Below are 17878 nucleotides of genomic sequence, written 5' to 3'. Positions count from 1 at the left end.
CTTTTCTACTTTTATAATATAGCTGAGATTATACTATATGTAATTTGAAATAATTTTTTCACCTAATATATTTGTTCATGTTATTAAAAATTCTTAATACGAAAGGTGATTTGAAACATTCAAGGTCGACTTCTCAGTTTTTTCCAAATTTTCAATACTAGGAACTAATCACTCCCTTCTGTTCCACAGCACTTTGTTTATATAACAATTAAATTATACAAAGTTTCCGTATATGTAAATGTCACCGTACTGCTTACAATTATCGCTTACATTTATTTTTATTTAATTAATTTATTCATTTATTTGTTTATTTATTTGGCTGTGTCAGGTCTTAGCTGCAGTATGCAGGAGCTTCCTTGAGGCACGTGGATCTTTCGTTGTGGCGTGTGGGCTTGGGCTTCTCTCTAGTTGTGGCGCGCGGGCTCCAGAGCACTGTGGGCTCCGCAGTTTGCAGCAAGTGGGCTCTCTCGTTGAGGTGCTCGGGCTTAGTTGCCCCGCAGCATGTGGGATCTTAGTTCCCCGACCAGGGATCGAACCCACATCCCCAGCATTGGAAGGTGGATTCTCTACCACTGGACCACCAGGGATGTCCCTATTGCTTACATTTAGTTTACAATGTTCTTACCACTTAGTACATAATACAGTGCCTCACATATATTGGGCATGTACTCAATACATGCCTATTTAACTGGATATAGAGCTGCAGAAATATTTAACTTTAAATTTCATAAACAATACATTGCTGGTGGGAATGTAAAATGGTGCAGCTGCTTTGTGGGGGGTCTGACAGTTCCTCAAAATGTTAAACAGAGAGTTACCATACGATTCAACAATTCTACTCTGAGGCAGGCATCCAGAGAAATGAAAACATACCTCCAAACAAAAACCTGTATGTGAAATGTTCACAGCAGCATTATTCTTAATAACCAAAAAGTGGAAACAATTCAAATGTCCATCAGCTGATGAACAGATAAAAAACATTGTATCTGAACAATGGAATATTATTTGGCAATAAAAAGAAATGAAGTACTGATATATGCTACAACATGGAAGAATCTTGAAGACATGCTAAATAAGTAAAAAAGCTAGTTACAGGGGTGGAGTCAAGATAGCGTACTAGGACAGGGAATTCGCGTCTCCACACAACTAGGGCACCTAGCAGGCACCGGTGGGGGACAACGGACACCTAAGGGGACCGGAGGAACCCCCAGCAACTGGGTAGGATGTGGGGTGTGGGGGGAGTGAAGGGGGAGGAGAAGTGGAGGTGGGACGGGACTGGCGCCCCAAGGGGCGGCTGGGGGAGGGGAAGCGATCCCACGCCCAAAGGGGGAAATTGGAGAACCACTGGGAGAGCAGAGGATCAAAAGGGAGCGTGGCCAGGTTTCCCCTGCCCACTTGGGCCCCCAGGAACCTGTTCAGATCCCAGGCCTGATCCTCTGCCCACCGAGGCCCCCTCCAGCCACACGGGTCCTGAGGAAGTGGAAGAGAGGGAAGGGGGAGCAAAAGTAAAGGCCGGACCTAAGGGGCAGCACCCCTGAGGGGTGGCTAGGGAGGGGAGGAGTTCCTACACCCAGTGGGACCCACCCACGGTTAGGGGTCCAGCGGCAGGGGAGACCCTGGGGGAGACAATGGGGGAGGGGCACAAAAGAATGGAAAGGAACGGGGCCAGTCCTTTCCCTGTCCACTTAGGCCCCGGGTAGCCTGTTGGGCTGCCAGGCCTAATCCTCTGCCCTCAGAGCCTTCCTCCTGCCTTGCAGAACCCAAGCCCCGTCCCCACCCACCCCCACCCAGGGCCCCAGCTCTGCACTCAGAGACACCCTCCAACACTTGGCCTAAACCCCACCCACACACTCTCACTCAGGGCCCTACCTCCAAACTCCAGAACTCCACACTCCAGAGGCCCTTCCTTTGACATACTGCCTCTCCCCTTCCATGCAGGTCCTAAGCAGAGGCCTCGCCCAATGCCTGAACATGGCCACCTAGGCCCCGCCCCATGCTCAAATGTCACCCCCCACCTGCCTAGGTCCCGCCCCACCCTAAATCCCGCCCCTAGCTGTTGCACCCCAACCTAAACTCTGTCCCCATAGCCAAGGTGCATTTTTTTCTTTTTTCCCCTTTTAGACTGGGGTTGTTTTACCTTGTTGATTCATTGTTGTTCTTTTATATTTTTATTTTTTCTGATAAACATTTTATTTTTCTACTTTTATTCTATTCTTTATACTTTGTTATTGTTCTCTCCTTTTGGCTTGTTCCCTGCCCTCCCCCCTTTTTTTTCTTTTTTCTGTTGTGGTGTTATTTTACCTTGTTGTAGTTGTTTCAATTATAGTTTTATTTTTCCTAATATAATTTTTATCTTTCTAATTCAATTTTATTTTTTATTCTTTGATACTGTACTGCTCCTTTTCTTCTTTCTTTCTTTTTTTTAACATGCCACAAAGCTTGCAGGATCTTGGTTCCCAGGCTGGAGATCAGGTCCGAGCTCCTGTGGTGGGAGCTCCGAGTCCAAACCGCTGGACTAACAAAGAACCTCAGACCCCAGGGAATATCAATCAGAGTGAGGCCTCCCAGAGGTCCTCATCTCAGCACCAAGACCCAGCTTTATCCAACTGCCTACAAACTCCATTGTTGGACATCTCAGGCCAAACAACCAGTAAGACAGGAATACAGCACCACCCATCAAAAAAAAAGAAAAAGAAAGAAAGAAAGAAACGACAAAAAAATATGTTACAGATGAAGAAGCAGGTAAAAACCTACAAGACCAAATAAATGAAGATGAAGTAGGCAACCTACCTGAAAAAGAATTCAGAGTAATGACAGTAAAGATGATCCAAAATCTCGAAAACAGAATGGAGAAAATACAAGAAACATTTAACACGGATCTATAAAAACTAAAGAGCAAACAAACAATGATGAACAACACAATTACTGAAACTAAAAATACTCTAGAAGGAATCAATAACAAAATAACAGATAAGTGAGCTGGAAGATACAATGGTGGAAAAAACTACCAGGGAGCAGAAAAAAGAAAAAAGAATGAAAAGAATTGAGGACAGTCTCAGAGACATCTGGGACAACATTAAACGCACCAACATCCAAATTACAGGGGTCCCAGAAGAAGAAGAGAAAAAGAAAGGGTCTGAGAAAATACTGGAAGAGATTATAGTTAAAAACTTCCCTAACATGGGAAAGGAAATAGTCAATCAACTCCAGAAAGCACAGAGAGTACCATACAGGATAAACCCAAAGAGAAACACATAGAGACACATATTAATCAAACTATGAAAAAATAAATACAAAGAAAAAATATTAAAAGCAGCAAGGGAAAAGCAACAAATAACATACAAGAGAATCACCATAAGGTTAACAGGTGATCTTTCAGCAGAAACTCTGCAAGCCAGAAGGGAGTGGCAGGACATATTTAAAGTGCTGAAAAGGAAAAATCTACAAACAAGATTACTCTGCACAGCAAGGACCTCATTCAGATTTGATGGACAAATTAAAATGTTTACAGACAAGCAAAGTTAACAGCATTCAGCCCCACCAAACCAGCTTTACAACAAATGCTAAAGGAACTTCTCTAGGAAGGAAACACAAGAGAAGGAAAAGACCTATGAAAACAAACTCAAAACAATTAAGAAAATGGTAATAGGAACATACATATCGATAATTACCTTAAATGTAAATGGATTAAATGCTCCAACCAAAAGACACAGACTGGCTGAATGGATACAAAAACAAGACCCATACATATGCAGTCTACAAGAGACCGACTTCAGAACTATGGACACATACAGACTGAAAGTGAAGGGATGGAAAAAGATATTCCATGCAAATGGAAATCAAAAGAAAGGTGGAGCAGCAATTCTCATATCAGACAAAACAGACTCTAAAATAAAGACTATTGCAAGAGACAAAGAAGGACACTACATAATGATCAAAATATCAATCCAAGAAGAAGATATAACAACTGTAAATATTTATGCCCCAACACAGGAGCACCTCAATACATAAAGCAAATGCTAACAGCCATAAAAGGGGAAATCGAGAGTAACACAAAAATAGGGGATTTTAACACCCCACCTTCACCAATGGACAGATCATCCAAAATGAAAATAAATAAGGAAACACAAGCTTTGAATGACACATTAGACAAGATGGATTTAATTGATATTTATTGGACATTCCATCCAAAAACAACAGAATACACTTTCTTCTCAAGGGCTCATGAAACAGTCTCCAGGATAGACCATATCTTGGGTCACAAATGAAGCCTTGGTAAATTTAAGAAAATTGAAATCGTATCAAGTATCTGTTCTGACCACAACACTATGAGACTAGATATCAATAACAGGAAAAATACTGTAAAAAATACAAATATATGGAGGCTAAACAATACGCTACTAAATAACCAAGAGATCACTGAAGAGATCAAAGAGGAAATAGAAAATACCTAGGAACAAATGACAATGAAAACTTGACAACCCAAAACCTATGGGATGCAGCAAAAGCAGTTCTAAGAGGGAAGTTTATAGCAATACAATCTTACCTCAAGAAACAAGAAACATCTCAAATAAACAACCTAACCTTACACCTAAAGCAATTAGAGAAAGAAGAACAAAATAACCCCAAAGTTAGCAGAAGGAAAGAAATCATAAAGATCAGATCAGAAATAAATGAAAAAGAAATGAAGGAAATGATAGCGGAGATCAATAAAACTAATAGTTGGTTCTTTGAGAAGATAAGCAAAATTGATAAGCCATTAGCCACACTCATCAAGAAAAAAAGGGAGAAGACTCAAATCAATAGAATTAGAAATGAAAAAGAGAAGTAACAACTGACACTGCAGAAATACAAAGGATCATGAGAGATTACTACAAACAACTATATGCCAATAAAATGGACAACCTGGAAGAAATGGACAAATTCTTAGAAAAGCACAATCTTCTGAGACTGAACGAGGAAGAAATAGAAAATATAAACAGACCAATTACAAGCACTGATATTGAAACTGTGATTAACAAACAAAAGTCCAGGACTACATGGCTTCTCAGGCGAATTCTATCAAACATTTAGAGAAGAGCTAACACCTATCCTTCTCAAACTCTTCCAAAATATAGCAGAGGGAGGGACACTCCCAAACTCATTCGACAAGGCCACCATCACCCTGATACCAAAGCCAAACAAAGATGTCACAAAAAAAGAAAACTACAGGCCAATATCACTGATGAACATAGGTGCAAAAATTCCTCAACAAAATACTAGCAAACAGAATCCAACAGCACATTAAAAGGATCATACACCATGATCAAGTGGGGTTTATTCCAGGAATGCAAGGATTCTTCAGTATACGCAAATCAATCAGTGTGATACACCGTATTAACAAACGGAATGATAAAAACCATACGATAATCTCAACAGATGAAGAAAAAGCTTTCAACAAAATTCAACGCCCATTTATGATATGCCAGAAAGTAGGCATAGAGGGAGCCTATGTCAACATAATAAAGGCCATATATGACAAACCCACAGCCAACATCGTTCTCAATGGTGAAAAACTGAAACCATTTCCACTAAGATCAGGAATATGACAAAGAAATAAAAGGAATCCAAATCAAAGAAGAAGTAATAAAACTGTCACTGTTTGCAGATGACATGATACTATACACAAAGAATCCAAAGATGCTACCAGAAAACTACTAGAGCTAATCAATGAACTTGGTAAAGTAGCAGGGTACAAAATTAATGCACAGAAATCTCTTGCATTCTTATACACTAATGATGAAAAACCTGAAAGAGAAATTAAGGAAACACTCCCATTTACCTCTGCAACAAAAAGAATAAAATACCTAGGAATAAACCTACCTAAGGAGATAAAAGACCTGTATGCAAAAAACTATAAGACACTGATGAAAGAAATTGAAGAAGATACAACCAGATGGAGAGATATACCATGTTCTTGGATTGGAGAATCAACACTATACTACCCAAAGCAATGTACAGATTCAATGCAATCCCTATCAAACTACCAATGGCATTTTTTACAGAACTAGAACAAAAAATTGCACAATTTGTATGGAAACACAGAAGACTCTGAAAAGACAAAGCAATTGTGAGAAAGAAAAACAGAGCTGGAGGAATGAGGCTCCCTGACTTCAGACTATAGCACAAAGCTACAGTAATCAAGAAAGTATGGTACTGGCACAAAAACAGAAATATAGATCAATGGAACAGGATAGAAAGCCCAGAGATAAACCCACGCACATATGGTCACCTTATCTTTGATAAAGGAGGCAAGAATATACAATAGAGAAAAGACAGCTTCTTTAATAAGTGGTGCTGGGAAAACTGGACAGCTACATGTAAAAGTATGAAATTAAAACACTTCCTAACACCATACACAAAAATAAACTCAAAATGGATTAATGACCTAAATGTAAGGCCAGGCACTATAAAACTCTTAGAAGAAAACAAGAGCAGGACACTCTATGACATAAATCATAGCAACATCCTTTTTGAACCACCTCCTAGAGAAATGGAAATAAAAACAAAAATAAACAAAGGGGACCTAAAGAAACTTAAAAGCTTTTGCACAGCAATGAAAACCATAAACAAGACCAAAAGGCAATCCTCAGAATGGGAGAAAATATTTGCAAATGAAGCAACTGACAAAGGATTAATCTCCAAAATTTACAAGCAGCTCATGCAGCTCAATATCAAAAAAGCAAACAACCCAATCCAAACATGGGCAGAAGACCTAAATAGACATTTCTCCAAAGAAGATATACAGATTGCCAACAAACACATGAAAGGATGCTCAACATCACTAATCATTAGAGAAATGCAAATCAAAACTGCAATGAGGTATCACCTCACACCGGTCAGAATGGCCATCATCAAAAATCTACAAACATTAAATGCTGGAAAGGGTGTGGAGAAAAGGGAACCCTCTTACACTGTTGGGGGCAATGTAAACTGATACAGCCACTATGGAGAACAGTATGGAGGTTCCTTAAAAAACTAAAAACAGAACTATCATATGACCCAGTAATCCCAATACTGGGCATATACCCTGAGAAAACCATAATTCAAAAAGAGTCATGTACCACAATGTTCACTGCAGCACTATTTACAATAGCCAGGAAATGCAAGCAACCTAAGTGTCCATCAACAGATGAATGCATAAAGAAGACGTGGCATATATATATATACAATGGAATATTAGCCATAAAAAGAAAAAAAATTGAGTTATCTGTAGTGAGGTGGATGGACCTAGAGTCTGTCATACAGAGTGAAGTAAGTCAGAAAGAGAAAAACAAATACCGTATGCTAACACATATACATGGAATCTAAAAAAAAAAAAAAAAAAAAAGGAAGACCTGAACCTAAGGTCAGGATAGGAATAAAGACACAGACGTAGAGAATGGCATTGAGGACACGGGGAAAGGTAAGCTGGGACGAAGTGAGAGAGTAGCATTGATATATATACGCTAGCAAACGTAAAATTGATAGCTAGTGGGAAGCAGCTGCATAGCACAAGGAGATCAGCTCGGTGCTTTGTCACCACCTAGAGGGGTGGGATAGGGAGGATGGGAGAGAGGCGCAAGAGGGAGGGGATATGGGGATATACGTATGCATATAGCTGATTCACTCTGTTATACAGCAGAAACTAACACAACACTGCAAAGCAGCTATACTCCAATAAAGATGTTAAAAAAAAGTTACAAAAGACTACATATTATATGATTCCATTTATATGAAATGTGCAGAACAGGCAAATCCAGAGAGACAGAAAGTAGACTGGTGGTTGCCTAGGGGTGTGGAGGTCAGGTGGAAATGGGGAGTGATCACTATTGAGTATGATGTTTCTGTTCATGGTGATAAAAATGTTCTAAAATTGACTGTGGTGATGGTTACACAACTGTGAATACACTAAAATCCTCTGAATTACATACTTTCAATGGGTAAATAGTATACAGTATGTAGACTATATCTCAATAAAGTTCTTAAAAATTTTCATAAGTATAAACATTATAAAATGGTTCAAACATACAAAAGAATATATTGAAAAATGTCTACCCATGATCCAGCTTTAATAAATTTTGCTATATTTGCCTCAGATACTTAAAAGAAAATAAATTATTATCCATCGATGTGTACTTCACTCTATCCTCCACCCTTCTTTCAGAGGTTTGATGTTTATTTAATCATGATGTATCTCTTTATACTTTTACCATATATGTATATATCCATAAAAATTATGTTTATTTTGTCTTGTTTGGAACTTGGTATAAAAAGGAATCACACTATGAATTTTTTATTGAGACAGTTTATAGACCGGAAATTCATAGTTCTTAAGTGTACAGTTTGATGAGTTCTGACAAACTTATGCTAAGAGTATATATTTCTTTTATCTTGCTTCTTTGGCTTAATATTATGTTGTGAAGTATATCTAGCTGTTGTGCAGAGTTGTGCTACTTTGCTGAATGGTAATCCACTGTATGGCTGTACCACTACGTGTTCTACATATTTCTACACATTCTTCTGATGCCGACATCCAGGTTTTTTCCAAGGTTTTACTATTTTTCAAAATGCTTCTATGAACATTCTTGTACATGCACCCTTCTTGTGGACAATACAAGGGTTTCTCTGGGGTATACACTTAGGAATGAAACTGCTAAGCCACAGTATATGTAAACCTTAAACTTTGATACTGCCATTATCACTTTCCAAAGTGGTTGGACCAATTTATATTCCACACCAATCTATAAGAATTCTTGTTGCTCCATGTACTCTTAAACAACACTTTGTATTGCCAGAATTTTTAGCTTTTGCAAGCATAACAGGTATCAAATTAATCTCATCACTGTGATTTTAATTTGCACTTTCCTTATTACTGCTGAGACTGAAACCTTTTCTTATATTTATTAGCCATTTGGGTTTCCTCTTCTGTAAATTTTCTCTTCATGTCCTTCGTAAATTTCTTTCACTTGGGTTGTTTAGAATCATAATAACTATATCGAAGAGTTTAAATAGTTTCAAGTCTTTTGACCTGAAACCTTATTCCAAAGAGCTTTCTAAATTATGCTCTCAACAGGAATGATATTTAATAAATAGGATGAATGAAAACTGACATCTTGGTCTCATTTGTATTTCTTAAATTACTACAAATATTGAATGGTTTTCACATATTAACCATATTTCCTCTACTGTGAATTACTTATTTATGTCCTTCTCTCATTTACCCACAGCGGGGTTTGAAAAAATGAATTTGTATGAGCTTTTAAAATATAAAGGATATATATTTTATCAGATCTGATTGTCCTAGTCTGCCTTTTAAATTTATTTAACAAATAAAGAACTTCAAACTTAAATTATTCAGTATTACCTTGTCCTCTGTGATTTTTTTCCTTTTTTTAATTATTTATTTATTTTTTTATTTTTTGCGGTACGCAGGCCTCTCCCTGTTGTGGCCTCTCCCGTTGCAGAACACAGGCTCCGGACGCGCAGGCTCAGCGGCCATGGCTCACAGGCCCAGCCGCTCCACGGCATGTGGGATCTTCCCAGACGGGGGCACGAACCCATGTCCCCTGCATTGGCAGGCAGACTCTCAACCACTGTGCCACCAGGGAAGCCGTTTTCCTTTTTTTTTTTTTTTTTAAACTTAGAAGGTCCTTTTCTATCCATTCGCTAAATATTCATTTCTGTTTTCCCCCTAATATTAATATGAAGTATGTGGGGTATTTTTTAATTTAATTTTTTCATATACCTGGATATGTGTGATATATATTGTCAAAATGATTTCACACAGCTAACAAATTATCTATCCCACCAGTGGACATGTTTGTTTAAAAGAAAAAAAAAGCAGAAATGCCACCAGAGAACTACCTACATTTTAGACTGAAGTGGGAGAAGGACGTCTTTGCTATTTAAGTTACAGATTGGGTTTTCTTTGAAGGCAGAAGAATCAAAGGTCATAAGAAGGTGAAAAAGAAAGATAACTTGGTCAGAGTTAGGATTACAAGATTTCCTTCCCTCTGAATGAGTACAAAGTAAAAACAACTAGACTTTCAAACTAATAATGGGAAAACAAATTTCATTCCAAAAAGACAAAAATCACAAAAAATACATATTTTAGAGTTATATTATAGTCCATTAAATAGAAATAAAATGGGGATAATGAAAGGCCAAAAAAAAGAAGAAAAAAGGTAACAGTCAGAAAAGGGAGGAGGAAAAGTACAGAAAATATAGTAAAGAAAAAAGATAAATGAGAGTTTTGGTAGCTAAACCTTTTAACTTAAGCTGCAACTGTTCTTATTGTTTGTTTTGAAAAACCCAACTGCTCTTTTTCCTGAAACCATTAGAGACTCAACTAGGAAAAGATATAAATGGAAAGCCTTGGATGGTAGAGGATAGATTGTTCTTGAGTTGGAAAATACCCTGGACTCAAAGTAACCATACACTAAAGTAGCCTGAATCCAGGTCTGATTTATTTTTGAACTGCTATAATATCTAGCATATTTATTTCACTCAATAAATATTTGTTAAATGGGTATTACTTTAATACTTAAATTAATCCACATTTTCTACTGCACCAGACTGTTAAAAATTAAACATAATTTTAGCTCATCCAAATTGTGAAAGAGAATTTTTATTTTCTCAAGCAGTGGAATAAACAAATCTGCACTGCTTTCATTACCATTACTATATTGACTATTAACCTTTCTTTTTAATGGGAAAAATCCTAAGCTTTCTGCCATAATGATGATTTACAAAATCACATCTAGGGGGCTGTAACCGAAAAATCAAAGAGCTTACCTTACTGACACCAACTTCAGGGATTCGAAGAGTATGCTCCATATCTTTTTCTCTGCAGAGTTAAGTAAAATGCCTTTAATTATTTTTGAAGCATACATAAATGTAGCACTTAAAGAATTTTTTTAAAGATAAGTTTTTTTGTTTTAAAAGATAATGTTAAAATGCAAGTCTCTCTATCACACTAAATCTGGTTTCCATAATGCTACTCTAATTTCCTTTTTGAAAGAAGGTTCCAGAATTACTTTTACTCTTTGGTACATCTGTCACAGGCTAGTAAACATCCAGTGAGACAAAATATCCTTTGTACTAACGTCAATCACTTTTTCCAGACCTGTTGACTGTTTCTACTTCTATTACTACATGTAAAAAAAGTATACAATTTCTAAGAATTTAAAATTAAGATATCGTATGGAACCTGAATTAAAGATACATTACCTTTCCAGTTGGGAAGAAAGGAAATTATCCTACTCATGATTAAAACCTACCTCTCTACCAAGCTGGCTGAATTACAAAGGGGTAAAAGAAAAGAATCAGAGGAGGTCAATAGTGGGTTTAACTAATTTAAACCTAAAAAAAACCAATACAAAAGGTAAGAAAATGACAAAACCTCTGTGGAAGGTATCATATCACCAAGATTTTATCTCTTTACATAGGCAGTCCCCTTTAGGGATAATGAGGTTATATCTCCAATTGTCTTCCAAAAGCAGGTGACAAAAGGTAGGTGTCAGAATATTTTTTGAGTGGAAAAGGGAGGGACATGGATGTCACTTTTTGCCTATTCAACAAGTACCATGCATATTTAATGATTAACTGCTCAGGAAAAGTACAGTCCACTGGAATAAGACAAATACACAAATATAATAACATTAAACATGTTTACCTTCCAATTGTAGCAGGATTTACAGCTGTAATGATAAAAAGTGATCCTGTCTGCAACACAGGTGATCTAATTACAATTACTCTAATACATGGGGGCCAAATTTTTTCTTCATCTGCCAAAGAAAGAAATGTGTAAATATTAATTCAAATGCTATGGGAAAAAATTAGAAATGTATAGGCATGAGTAGGAGGCATACATAAAGTAAAAATATATTGATAAAAATCTTCATTCTGTTTAAAACAACATTCTTAAATTCTTCTATATCACATACACAGTAAGGTTTAACAATGTTACCAATTTAAAATGATCAACCTATGGGACTTCCCTGGCGGTCCAGTGGTTAAGACTCCACACTTCCACTGCAGGGGGCACAGGCTTGATCCTCAGTCAGGGAACTAAGATCCCACATGCCGTGCAATGCAGCCAAAAATAAATAAATTTATAAAAAGATCAACCTAAAGATATTCAGTACCTACCACAATTATAAAATAATCAACTCTCTCTTTTTTAAGGTCTTGGAATTTGAAAGTATCCCAAAAAAGCATTTTTACATTAAGTTAGAAAAACTGAGTCTGCCCTTTTTAAGAAAAAATGAGAGGAAATTCCATTAAGAACAAAATAAGCTCATATACACCGATATGAAATCCTGAGCTTTAAAAGTATATCTTTATATCCTCAAGTAAAATAAATATTAGATTTACCATAATACCTATGTAAGCTGAATTCATGGACTACTCTTTTTAAAGGGAACTGCTTTCCCTCCCTCAATTACAAAAGTGGACAACTATCTAATCCACTAAAATAGACTTTGTACCTACTTTAGGATTAGAAAGTAGGTAACTTGGTTTTGTGTTCTACTAAGCCATTCAATGCAATGAAACTTCAGGATCCAAGTACTAGTAGTCATTTATTCACATCCTACTGTTGAAAAATAACCAAGCAGTTATAATTTTTAATAATGTCATTAATCTCTTTAAAACCATCAGCTCACTTTTTGGCAGATATATTATATGGGTTAATAACACTTTTTAACTGTTTTGCACTTTTACAATGACCATGTTTGGTTATTTATGTAAAATTAAATAATGGCCATTTACTCACCTTCATCTTCAGAATCTTCTGCAGTTACATTGTCTTCACTGGTAATGTCTTCATCATAACTGTCCTCGGTCTGAGAGTCTGTAATTTCACCTTCTTCAGGCTCACTATCAGTCTCTATGATTTTCTCATCTTTTAATGAAGCCGAATTATAAATGTTTTCATTAAGAGGAGATTCTACAGTCTTTGAGCTAACTGGAACAGTATATTTGGGGGGACTCTTTTTGTAATGAACGTCTACTTTGGCCTTCTTTTTCACACTTGCAAAATCTTCTCCCTCACTGCAGCTTATATGTTCAATACTTGATGTTTTTTGATCTTCTGAATTCAAATTCTGGAAAGAGGTGGGTACAGGATAGAAGACTCTTAAACATGACCATCTTATATTTAATGCTAAATGTTTCAATGAATTAGTGAAGATATATGTACAGCGAAATAGCTATTATCTCTACTGCCTCTTCCTCTCATGTTCCCTTTCTTGGTTAATGATATTACCATCCACTTATCCAAATCATAAGTCTTTGACATCTCCTTAACCACCACTTGAAATCAATTACCAAGTGCTATAGACTATTTGAAATTTATCCCAATTTTCTCTCCTTATCTATTTTCAGTGTCTTAACTGTCCCAGTCCAGGCCCTCATCACATGTTGCTTGGACATGTGACAGCCTAGAACAATGCTGTCAAAAATAAAATGCAAGTTATATTTATACTTTAAAATTATCTAATAGGGCCATTAAAACTGTAAAAAGAAACCAGTGAAATTCATTTTATCTAACCCAGTACTTTCAAAATATTATTAATTATATATAAAATTAACACTTAATCAATATAAAAATTACCAAAATATTTTACATGGATTTTCTGTACTAAATCTTCAAAATTGAGTGTAGTTTACACTTAGAAAGCATCTTAATTAGGATTAGCTACATTTCAAGTATTCAATAGCCAGACGGAGCTGGCTGAACAGTGCAGGCCTAGAGAATACAACTAAACCTGAATTTTCTTTCTGAACGTTGAGCCAATTATCAAGTCAACATACATAAAGAATTAGCTTTAATTACAGCAGGGATTTAAAGGTCCAAATGTACCTAATGTAGCAGAACCAAAGTTTTGCTATAATTTAATATATTAGAGAGTTGGTTTGATAATACAAAAAAAGTACAGATGAATCAGTTACATCTCTTTTGTTCCAAAATTCCAACTTACCTGGCATAAGCCTTTTATTATTTATTATACATGCATACTGGGCATACCCTAGGACAAATGAACAAATCTATTATTTTAACTTTAGAAGAAACAGAGAGTTATTTTCCTTTGGTTTGTAACACAGTCTGAATTTTCTTTCTATCTTAGAGCAACATGATGAAGTGAATTCATATGTTCCGCTGTTACTTTATAAAATATGAGAGCATCTTAAACACACTTTTGTTTGTTTGTTTTTTAAATTAATTGATTTATTCATTTTTGGCTGCGTTGGTCTTTGTTGCTGCACGCGGGCTTTCTCTAGTTGCAGTGGGTGGGGGCTACGCTTCGTTGTGGTGCGTGGGCTTCTCATTGCAGTGGCTTCTCTTGTTGTGGAGCATGGGCTCTAGGCGCACGGGCTTCAGCAGCTGTGGCACGTGGGCTCAGTATTTGTGGCTCACAGGCTCTAGATTCCAGGCTCAGTAGTTGTCATGCACAGGCTTACCTGCTCCATCGCATTTGGGATCTTCCCGGACCAGGGATCGAATCTGTGTCCCCTGCATTGGCAGGCAGATTCTTAACCACTGCGCCACCAGGGAAGTCCCTAAACACGCATTTTTAATAGCAGCATAAATTCAGTTTGAAAACTGGCTAAACACTCACAGTGTGATAGATAAACTATACATATTTCCAGCAACATAAACTCACCAAGAACAAGAACAAGGGCAAAGAGCTGAAAAACTATGAGGAACTTTAAAGGCCACTGTGAATTATGGCCAAAAAATTTCCCTATCTATATATGCTTTAAAAAAAAAAAGTTTCCAATCTTACATATTTTATTATTACTACTGCTTATAGGACAATACATGCAGAGGAAAAATGAGTGAAATTGCAAGAGGTACTGCTTTTTAAAAACTATTTGTCAGTCTAGAATGTTAGATAAATATTCATTAAGATATAAGAAAGGCCCGGGGCCTACATGTGGGCATTAAGCATATATGCATATTTCAAGTTATTACTCCAATCTCTTAACCCTACTTCCTTCCTTCTGTATACTCTACACTTCCAAAAAGTGAGGCTCAAGAACATCTTAAAACTCAAGAAAAAGATGAGGATGTCTTAACTGCTTTCCTCCCATGCTTCACAATTACCTTTTAGAATCCTTGGGGAATTCTCAGAATTTCATCAGGATTTTTCTTAAGTCACTGTCCTGAAGTTAACATATTTTTGAAGGCTGGTAAAGATGAACAGTTATGGGAGCTAAGCTGGACCAAAATCTCACAGAATGCTCTCAAATTTCATTCTCTAGTTTGTCAGGAAAGGTCATTTGAGAACCCCTACATGTTCTTTGCTTTGCTAGGGAGAAGTAGTTTCATAATGCATCCTTTCAAACAGTTCAACCACTGGTAATAGGTAGACATCATTAAAAAAGAGATCTTAAAATAAAAAGAAAAATCATTTTTGGTATTTTAGTTACATAATCTTCAATTCCTAGGTATTGCCAGTGAAAATAAAAGAGAAATAAAGACAAATCAAATAGAGAATTGAGATAAAATTTCAAGAGTAGGGGAGGTGGCCAAGGTGGTGAAGTAGGAAGACACTGAACTCACCCCCTCCCATAGACACACCAAAATTACAACTAGTTACAGAGCAACTATCTATGAGAATAACCTGAACACTAGCAGAAAAGATTTTCCACAACTAAAGACATAAAGAAGTAAGCACATGATACATATATACAATGGAATATTACTAAGCCATAAAAAGGGAGAAAATTGGGTCATTTGTAGAGACGTGGATGGCCCTAGAGACTGTCATACAGAGTGAAGTAAGTCAGAAAGAGAAAAACAAGTATCGTTTATTATCGCATATATGTGGAATCCGAAAAAACTGGTATAGGCGATCTTTATTTACAAGCAGAAATAGAGACACAGACGGAGAAAACAAACGTATGGATACCAAGGCAGAAAGCAGGGGGGCGTGGGATGAATTGGGAGATTGGGATTGACATACATACACTACTGAAACTATGCATAAAATAGATAACTAATGAGAACCTATTGTATAGCACGGGGAACTCTACTCAATGCTCTGTGGTGACCTAAATGGGAAGAAAATCCAAAAAAGAGGGGATATATGTATACGTACTGCTGATTCACTTCGCTATAGAGTGGAAACTAACACAACATTGTAAAGGAACTATACACCAATAAAAATTTTTTTTAAAAATTAAAAGAAACAAACAAAAGGAACCACACGAGATGGGTAGGACAGGCGGAACCCACACCCCCATGCTGGCAACCCACAAATAGAAGGAATATCACAAGCACAGAAGTCCTCTACAAGGAGCGAGGAGTCTGAGCCCCAAATGGGGTCCCCAGCCCAGGGGTCCTGCACTGGAAAGATGAGCCCCCAGAACGTCTGGCTTTGAAAAACCAGCAGAGTTTACGTTCAGGAGAACTAGAGGGATACAGGAATAAGATTCTGCTCTCAAGGGCACATGCAAAATGTCACATGTCCCAACACTGGGGCAGTAGTTTGAAAGGAGCCTGGGTCAGCTATTTTGGGGAGTCTCTTCTACCCCAATAACACTGGTACTGGAAGACACCACTTTGGAATTTTCCTCTAGTCTGTTAGTGCTGGCGCCCCAGCCCTGCCCACCATCAGGCTGGCACAAGCCCCAAACCCCACCCCTGCCCTGCCAGAAAGACAGCCATGTGGGGACCCAGCTTCACCCTCCAGTGAACCAGGAACAGCCTTGAGCCCCCCAGACCATGCAGCCAACTTCACAGGAAGACTACCCTACCCTCTAGTAGGCCTACAGCCACCATACAAGGCAGGGCCTCACAGCCAACCAGGCCAGGGGCCAGCCCTGCCTACCAGTGCTCCCATAGTAATCAGCCCCACCACAACAGAAGGATGTATATGCAGCCCACATAGGGGACACCCCTAAAGCATCTGGTTCTGGAGACCAAAAAGGAGTGTGCTGCTGGGGCCCCAGAGGAGGTCTCCTAAATAAGGCCACTTCCCCAAGACGGGAAACATAAACAACCTATCTAACACATAGAAATAAACACAGAGAACTGGGTAAAGTGAGGAGACAGAGGAATATGTTCCAAATGAAGGTACAAGATATAACCTCAGAAAAAGAACAAACAAAGTGGAGATAAGCAATCTACCGGATAAAGAGTTCAAGGTAATGATCATAAAGATGCTCACCAAAATCAGGAGAAGAATCAATAAACATAAAATTTCAATAGTTAGAAAATATGAAGAAGAACCAAACAGAGCTAAAGAATACAATAACTGAAATTAAAAATATAACTAGAAGGGACAACAAATTAGATGATACGGAGGAACAGATCAGCAATCTGGAAAACAATAGCAGAAATCACTCAAGCTGAAGACAAAATAGAATTTTAAAAAATGAGTATAATTTAACAGACCTCTGGGACAATACCAAGCATATTAACAGTCACAATACAGGAGTCCCAGGAGGAGAAGAGAAAGGGGCAGAAGGCTTATCTGAAGAAATCATAGCTGAAAACTTCCCTAACCTGGGGAAGGAAACAGATATCCAGGTCCGGGAAGCACAGAGTCCCAAACAAGATGAATCTAAAGAGGTTAATTACAATTAAAATGGCAAAAATTAAAGAAAAACAGAGAATTTGAAAAGCAACAAGGGACAGGCAACTAGTTATCCACAAGGAAGCTACCATAAGGCTATCACTGACTTTTCAGCAGAACTTTGCAGGCCAGAAGGGAGTGGCACCATATATTCAAGGTGATGAAAGGAAAAAACCTACAACCAAGAACACTCTACCCAGAAAGGCTATCCTTCAGATTGGAAGGAGAGATAAAGAAATTTATAGACAAGCAAAAACTAAGAGTTCAGCACC

General features: G+C 37.5%; 1 protein-coding gene across 1 annotated transcript in view; it reads right to left on the bottom strand.

The window, feature by feature from the left end:
* AGGF1 (angiogenic factor with G-patch and FHA domains 1) overlaps positions 1–17878 on the bottom strand; it is a 48430-nt gene that overhangs the window by 13227 nt on the left and 17325 nt on the right. The window contains exons 6-8 of the mRNA XM_060093064.1: positions 12797–13127; positions 11696–11807; positions 10816–10867 (exon numbers count right to left, since the gene is read on the bottom strand). Of these exons, the coding sequence (XP_059949047.1) occupies positions 10816–10867; positions 11696–11807; positions 12797–13127 (495 nt within the window). The remainder of the gene's footprint in view (positions 1–10815; positions 10868–11695; positions 11808–12796; positions 13128–17878) is intronic.

Source organism: Mesoplodon densirostris, chromosome 3 (genome assembly GCF_025265405.1).
Source record: "Mesoplodon densirostris isolate mMesDen1 chromosome 3, mMesDen1 primary haplotype, whole genome shotgun sequence".
In the NCBI taxonomy this organism is placed as follows: domain Eukaryota; kingdom Metazoa; phylum Chordata; class Mammalia; order Artiodactyla; family Ziphiidae; genus Mesoplodon; species Mesoplodon densirostris.
Note: the sequence above shows the minus strand (reverse complement) of the source record. Positions and strands in the feature narration are given on the sequence as shown.